At 39.8% G+C, this 8,429-nt stretch overlaps 2 protein-coding genes across 2 annotated transcripts; both read left to right on the top strand.

The window, feature by feature from the left end:
- Nucleotides 1-853: 853 nt before the first annotated feature.
- LOC130048707 (uncharacterized) lies at nucleotides 854-2,684 on the top strand. The gene is made up of 2 exons (XM_056145740.1): nucleotides 854-2,392; nucleotides 2,625-2,684. Exons 1-2 carry the CDS (start codon nucleotides 854-856, stop codon nucleotides 2,682-2,684), a joined length of 1,599 nt encoding a protein of 532 aa, XP_056001715.1.
- Nucleotides 2,590-7,055, top strand: LOC130048226 (uncharacterized). Its single transcript, XM_056144643.1, has 2 exons — nucleotides 2,590-6,393; nucleotides 6,566-7,055. The coding sequence occupies exon 1, from the start codon at nucleotides 2,684-2,686 to the stop codon at nucleotides 6,194-6,196; it is 3,513 nt and encodes a 1,170-aa protein (XP_056000618.1). The 5' UTR covers nucleotides 2,590-2,683; the 3' UTR covers nucleotides 6,197-6,393; nucleotides 6,566-7,055.
- The last annotated feature ends 1,374 nt before the right edge of the window (nucleotides 7,056-8,429 follow it).

Raw genomic sequence — 8,429 nt, 5'->3', positions numbered from 1 at the left:
CATATTGCTACTTCAATGTCCAGTGCGCTTGACCTTTGACCTTTTGACCCCAAAATCGATAGGGAACATCTTCATCCTATGAGTAGTCCATATGTATGATATGGTGACTGTAGGTGGAAAGGATAACGCTTTAGAGCCCGGAAACCATATTGCTACTTCGATGTCCAGTGTGCTTGACCTTTGACCTTTTGACCCCAAAATCGATAGGGAACATCTTCATCCCATGGGTAGTCTATATATATGATATGGTGACGGTAGGTGGAAAGGATAATGCTTTAGAGCCCGGAAACCATTGCGTCTACAGACGGATGGACGGACGGACGGACAGACGGACAACCCGATTCCAGTATACCCCCCACAACTTGTTGCGGGGGGTATAAAGAGGCATCCTTGCTCATCATTACCATGCTATTAGTTTGTTTACTTAATACCCAGTGTATCGTCAACGATATTGTAAACTTTCCGGAAATATTATAGTTGGCCACTATTTTGTTACTTATTTTACCGGAAGTGTGTTTGTTTTGGAACGGCATGCATGGATAGATAATCCCACGATTTGTTTAGTACGTTATAGCTCAATAATGTTGGACCCATCAATGTGTGAGTAAATTCATGTACATTTATTAAGTATTAGTTCTATGTTATCAGATGTAGACTGTTATGCGTTTTGAGGAAATATTGAATGACTGTTTTTTTAGGATTTATCTTGATGTGAAAACTACTTAACAAAGTTTTGTCATGAATTTGGTAATTTTTGTACTTTCATTTGTAGGTTGAAACACTGGAATAAATGGTTACAACAGATGGTGTATTGTTTTATTGTTGAGCTATACATTTCAACACATTGGATATTATGGCAGAGGAAATTCGGAAGGGATTAAAGAAAAAACGAAGTACCGCGAAGGGAAGATTTCACAGAATATACGGACGTCTTCTGGAGAAAATTCAGGATGAAGAAGAATCAGAAGTAATCAAACAGATGTTAGATGATCTAGAACAGTCATACAAGGGCATGGAAGTTCGGCATTGTGAGTATCTAGAGAACTTTGATTCAGACAATGAAGACGACAAAACTAAAGTGGACGAAGTGAACCACGATATGAACACTTTATACAAAGAGTTGTGTAAAGCGAGATCCCTTTGTTTCAAATTAACAACACAAAAGAATGCATTGAAAGAAAAGTGCGGTAAAAACCAATCTTTAAAGGTGAAAAAATTGGATCCACCACACTTTAGTGGCAAGATACGGGACTATCCTAGCTTTAGATTGGATTATATTACCCACATGATTCCGACTTATGGAGAAGATCCATTCGCTTTGAAAAGTTCTTTGTCTGGAGAACCCTTGGAAATTATTAAGGGAGTGGACAATAACTTTGAGGAGATGTTGAAGCGTCTTGATCTAAAATATGGAAGGCCAGAAAAGTTAACATACACTGTTTTGACTGACATAAAAGCACTGGAAACAGTTCCGGAAGGAGACAGTATGAAGTTTATAGAAATGGTGGAAACTGTGGAGGGATGTTGGCTAATTCTAAAGCGTATGGGCTTGGAAAGGGAAATGAATACTGCTACCATGATATGTGAGATTGAAAAGTTATTACCATCTATTCAGAAGAGAGAATGGGCCTTACGGAAGCTTAAGATAAAGTCTACAGACTTCTCTGAATTCTTGAGATTTCTTTTGGACGAGAAGACCGCGATTGAATACATGACTTCAGATATTAGAGGTAGTGAAACGGACAGTGTTTCCCGTAAGGGACGAATACATACCATGACAAATTTACAAGAGGAGAAAAATGACAAAGTTGACAATGCATTTGTTAATGTTATACAGAGTCAAATGCAACAAAATGAACAGAAAATGCAACAAGTGATTGATGGTCTAGCACAAGTAACGGATGCTCTTCTTAACGGCAAACAAAAGGGTGTGACGCATAACACTACCAGAAATGACATTCCTTTAAGAAAAAAATGCTGGTATCATGAGACAGATAATCACTTCATCGGAGACTGTACAGGTTTTTCTGCCTTGGATGGAGAAACAAAGATGGAATTACTAAGAAGAAATGGCGCTTGTTTTAGTTGTTTGAAAAGTGGTCATCTTTCAAAACGGTGTGTAAACAGAAAACCTTGTGATATCACAGACTTTCATCAACAAAAATGTGGTAGATTTCACCACCCATTCTTACACGGGGCAATCTTAAATGCAAGTGCGCATCATCATAACGTGAACATAGTTAATGAAGAGCAAGGAAAGAAGGGAGTCATTCTCATGATCAGTAAAGTGAAAAGCAACAGTGTGTCACTAACTACTTTATGGGATCCCGGAGCTAATATATCACTTCTGACGTACGAATCGGCTAGAAAGCTTGGACTGAAGGGACGTGAAGTAAATTTGTCAATAACAAAGGTGGGAAATACATCTGAGTGTATTCAAAGTAAGGAATATTTGCTGCCACTGACAGACATGAATGGCAAGGTCTGGCAAGTCAAAGTATATGGAATTAACAAAATTACAGCAGATATTTCAAAGGTGGATGTCCATGGAGTAGTGAAATTCTTTAAAGGGGTCAAAGAGGGAAACATCTTGAGACCTGAAGGAAAAGTGGATCTGCTTATAGGAGCCGATTGTTGCATTTTATTACCGGAGAAAGTTGATCAGATTGGAAATCTCCAATTGATGCGGAACCAATTTGGATATTGTATTAGAGGAAGTCATGACAATTTACGAGTACCTGTTACAGCAGAATCAAATCTTGTGTGCATTCATCATACTTCAGGAAGGATAATTGAGCCTATTCGGTTGAACATGGGCAACTTTAAGACTGTTGTTGATTACTTTTTCGACATAGAAAGTCTAGGAACTTATTGTGTGCCAAAGTGTGGAAGTTGCAGGTGCGGGAAATGCCCACCAGGTAATGGAAGTTATACTCTGAAGGAAGAACGTGAGCTACACCTTATAAAGGATGGACTTCAATATGACAAATTGGGTAAATACTGGACCGCTACATATCCGTGGGTTAAAGATCCAAAGTATCTCCCTAACAATGTGAACGCAGCAATGTATCGATTGAGATCCACAGAAAGACGTTTGGAAAGAGCAGGACCAGATTACAGTAAAGCATATGGTGACCAGATTATGGATATGGTGGAAAGGAGCGTGGCAAGAAAATTAACTGATGAAGAGATGGATACATACGATGGGCCTATTCACTACATTCCACACCACGAGGTCTTAAAACCAAATTCCAAATCAACACCTGTGCGGATCGTATTTGATTCATCATCGTCGTATATGGGTCATGTATTGAATGAATATTGGGCAAAGGGACCAAATGTTCTGAATGACCTTTTAGGGGTCATCATCAGATTTAGACAAAGGAAAATAGCTATTGCAGGAGACATCACCAAGATGTATAATGCAATCAAACTATCTGAAAGAGATCAGCATACACACAGATTTGTATGGAGAGACTTGCAGTTAGACAAACTACCTGATCATTATGTATTAACATCAGTGACATTTGGAGACAGACCCAGCGGAACAATTTCCACTATGGCCTTGCGGATGACAGCAGAAATGTATCAAACTGAATACCCAAAGGCAGCAGAATTAGTCATTAAAAACAGTTATATGGATGACTTACTTATCTCAGTGAATACTGTTTGTGAGGCCAAGGAAATAATTCAGGATACTGAAATGATGTTAAGTCATGGAGGATTTCGCGTTAAACATTGGATAATCTCTGGTGATCAAAGTGAGCATTTTACAGGAATGAATGTGTTGTGTGCAGAACAGGAAAACATTCTTGGAATGTGTTGGTTACCCAAAGATGACGTTTGGACATTCAAGGCAAAATTGAACTTTTCGTCGAAAAGACGTGGAATACATTTAGAAGATGATCTCAAGGAAGAACAATTGCATCTTATTCCTGATAATTTAACTCACAGGATGGTCCTTAGTCAGGTAGCAGGCATTTATGATCCTCTAGGACTTATTGCTCCATACGTATTATATGCGAAAATTCTCATGAGAAGCATGTGTTCCAAAGAAATTCAGAATGGATGGGATGAACCTATGAATGAAGAAATCAGGGTTAAATGGATGCAATTCTTTAGGGGATTGTATGAATTACAATCAATAACATTCAAAAGATGTATTATGCCAGAAAACGCGGAAGGTGATCCAATTCTTGTCATATTCTCAGATGGAAGTCAACAAGCCTACGGTGCATGTGCCTACATTAGATGGCATACTAACGACAACACATATGAATCAAATCTAGTTATCGCAAAAAATCGAATTGCACCAGCGAAGCAGTTGTCAACTCCTCGTCTCGAATTGTGTGGAGCAGTGCTTGCATCTAGACTTCATCAAAAACTTGTGACAGAACTGGACTTTAGATTCAGCAAGATTGTACATATCGTTGATTCGATGATTGTCAGAGCACAAATACAACGAGAGAGCTATGGTTTTGGAACATTTGTGGCAACACGGGTTGCTGAAATACAAAGCAAAACGGATCCTACTGAGTGGTGGTGGGTTCAAGGAGATCAGAATCCTGCAGACATGACTACAAGGGTTGCATCAGCAAGTGCTCTAGGGGCTAATTTCAAGTGGCAAAGGGGTCCAGATTTCTTAAAGATGCCGTTCGAATTATGGCCAATAACTCAAGAAACTACCCTGGATAGTGATCAGATACCTGATGTTGTTGGAATAACCATGTCGATCACATCTGATGATTGCTCAACTATTAGTGACATTGCCATTGATATTGATCGGTTCGCCGGTTTGAAGAAACTACTTGGAGTTACCAGCATTGTCTTATCCATATTTAAATGGAAGACTTTTAAGGGCATTTGTGACAAGATCACTATGGAGACATTAATTGAAGCAGAGATGAGTTGGGTTAAGCATGCACAGAAAGATTTACCAAAGGACTGGATGAAGAAGTTTCAAAGACTTGGACCATTCCTTAATCAAGATGGAGTTGTGTGTGTTGGACAACGAATGGCTGAGTGGATCAAACAATCATGGAATCAAAGAGAATTTGTTTTGTTACCAAGAAAGGGACGTTTTACCGAGTTAGTTGTTCGCAGTGTTCACAGTGAAGATCATGCAGGATTGGAAGTGACATTAGCAAAGATGCGAAGTAAATACTGGATTCCTGGAGTTCGCAAAATCATTAAACGAATTAAGGAGAATTGTGTGGTATGCAGAAAGCGGGATAAGGTGTTAGTGCAACAACAGATGAGTGTCTTACCTTCTTTTAGACTGAGCCCAGCACCTCCATTCTACAACTGTGCCGTTGACATGTTCGGACCATATACCATACGTGACACAGTCAAGAAGCGGACACACGGAAAGGCATATGGTGTATTGTTTAACTGCCTTAACTGCAGAGGTGTTTATGTTGACCTGGCTGAAGGTTACGACACGGGAAGTTTCCTTGTTGTGTTCAGGAGATTCATATCTCTTCGTGGCAACCCGAAACGAATGATTTCTGATGCAGGCACACAATTAGTAGCTGCGGGAAAGGAACTAAAGAAGTATGGAATAGAATGGAATGTCATTAAATCTGCGGATGCACCGTGGGAAAATGGGTGCAGTGAATCGTTGATCAAGTCTGTGAAGAGGTGTCTTGAAATTGCTGTTGGTGATTCGATTTTGACATTTTCGGAATTGCAAGCTGTGTTTTTTGAGGTTGCAAATTTGGTGAATGAGAGACCTATTGGAACCAAGGTGTGTGATCCAAATGAAGGAACATACTTATGCCCAAATGACTTGTTATTGGGTAGATCCAGTGCACGAGTTCCTCAGATTGAAATGGATGAACGTTGCAACCCACGGCTCAGGTGGAAGTTTATTCAACAGCTGGTTGATGCTTTTTGGAAGAGATGGATCAGAGATTATTTCCCCACTCTAATTGTTAGACAGAAGTGGCATACAAACAGGAGGAATCTGAAACGGGGTGATCTGGTTTTAGTTCAGGACGCCAACTTGATTCGGGGGAAATGGAAGCTTGCCCAAGTTGCTGAGGCAGAGCCAGGAACAGACGGAAAGGTTCGAGACGTTACAGTGCGATACAAAAATGTAGGTCCCGGCGCAAGCTATACTGGATGTACTGACACTATCATTCGTAGATCCGTCCATCGACTTGTTGTAATACTACCTACTGATGAATGTGATTAGTTGTGGACTGATTAAGAAACTAGTTGGGGGAGTGTATCGTCAACGATATTGTAAACTTTCCGGAAATATTATAGTTGGCCACTATTTTGTTACTTATTTTACCGGAAGTGTGTTTGTTTTGGAACGGCATGCATGGATAGATAATCCCACGTTTTGTTTAGTACGTTATAGCTCAATAATGTTGGACCCATCAATGTGTGAGTAAATTCATGTACATTTATTAAGTATTAGTTCTATGTTATCAGATGTAGACTGTTATGCGTTTTGAGGAAATATTGAATGACTGTTTTTTTAGGATTTATCTTGATGTGAAAACTACTTAACAAAGTTTTGTCATGAATTTGGTAATTTTTGTACTTTCATTTGTAGGTTGAAACACTGGAATAAATGGTTACAACAGATGGTGTATTGTTTTATTGTTGAGCTATACACCCAGGGACAGAGAAGAAGATTTTCAAAGAATTTCTACACTTTCAATATATGACCAATAGAGCCCCACCCTAACACAAGAACCCCTGCCCCAGGGGCCATGAATTTCACAATTTTGGTAGACGGCTCAACGCTCATTATAATTATGCCCACAGTTTGGCTTCTTGATGTCCAGGAGTAAAGAAGAAGATTTTTTAAAATTACACCCATTTTGATGGTTTTTGCCCCACCCCTCAGGCCCCAGGGGGGCAGGGACCACGAATTTCACAATTTTTGTTCCCCTCCACCCACAGATGCTATATGCCAAAATTGGTTGAAATTGGTTCAGGGGTTTCAGAGAAGAAGCTGAAAATGTTCAAATGTTAACGCACGACGCACGACGAACGACGACGGACAAAAACAGATAGCAATAGGTCACCTGAATGAATTCAGGTGACCTAAAAAAAACGAAAAAAATTATAATGGGTCCCGTGCCTTTTATAGGCCAGATTTGTACTTTTTTTTTTTTTTTTTTTTACAACACATACATGTAGCAATCTGCAGTAAATTACACCCTTCATTTTAAGCACACCCCTACCATGGTAATTTCCTCAGTCGTTTCTCGATTGTGTGCGATAATTTTTCATCCTGACAATTAATTTGAACCTCTATAAATATTTCTTTCAATTCCAAATAATATCACTCTTGATATTTGCCAATCACGCAACACCTAGACATTTATACCTCCGCTCAATCTTGGGTAAACTGCGCCCGGGTTACACGTGCGGGGCTTTGGTACTCTCATTATAACCCCCCCCGGGTTGTCCGTCTGTCTGTCCGTCCGTCCGTCTGTAGACGCAATGGTTTCCGGGCTCTAAAGCATTATCCTTTCCACCTACCGTCACCATATCATATATATGGACTACCCATGGGATGAAGATGTTCCCTATTGATTTTGGGGTCAAAAGGTTAAAGGTCAAGCGCACTGGACATCGAAGTAGCAATATGGTTTCCGGGCTCTAAAGCGTTATCTTTTCCACCTACAGTCACCATATCATACATATGGACTACCCATGGGATGAAGATGTTCCCTATTGATTTTGGGGTCAAAAGGTCAAAAAAGGTCAAGCGCACTGGACATCGAAGTAGCAATATGGTTTCCGGGCTCTAAAGCGTTATCCTTTCCACCTATAGTCACCATATCATACATATGGACTACCTATGGGATGAAGATGTTCCCTATCGATTTGGGGGTCAAAGGTCAAGCACACTGGACATCGACGTAGCAATATGGTTTCCGGGCTCTAAAGCGTTTTCTATTCCACCTACATTCACCATATCATACTTATGGACTACCCATGGGATGAAGATGTTCCCTATCGATTTTGGGGTCAAAAGGTCAAAGATCACGCGTACTGGACATCAAAGTAGCAATATGGTTCGGTTTGTCATGCCATTTGTTTTTTACACTCAGAAAAGAGGTAGTTTATACCTATTACCAACACCCTTTGGGAGATTGGGGTAAGCGGGGGGTATTCTTAGTGAGCATTGCTCACAGTACCTCTTGTTCCATACAGAATTTCATTGTTTTACAAGCCCGATCAAAAATGTGTGACGTACGAACGATAACTCTCCATAAGAGATAATTTTAGAAGACAATACATTTACATACATTCTGGTTTACTATTTTTTCAGGCTTTCTTGTCATTTAATATACTCTAGTTTTATTTTCGTTTTCATTATTCAGAGCTTGATATACTTATGGTATGATAATTTTTTGTCCACTGGTCACGGTAATTAGATATTCGCTTTGCAAACGGAAGGC

This window comes from Ostrea edulis, chromosome 7, assembly GCF_947568905.1.
Source record: "Ostrea edulis chromosome 7, xbOstEdul1.1, whole genome shotgun sequence".
Lineage (NCBI taxonomy): Eukaryota > Metazoa > Mollusca > Bivalvia > Ostreida > Ostreidae > Ostrea > Ostrea edulis.
The sequence above is the reverse complement of the archived record's forward strand: the minus strand, read 5'-3'. Positions and strand labels throughout refer to the sequence as shown.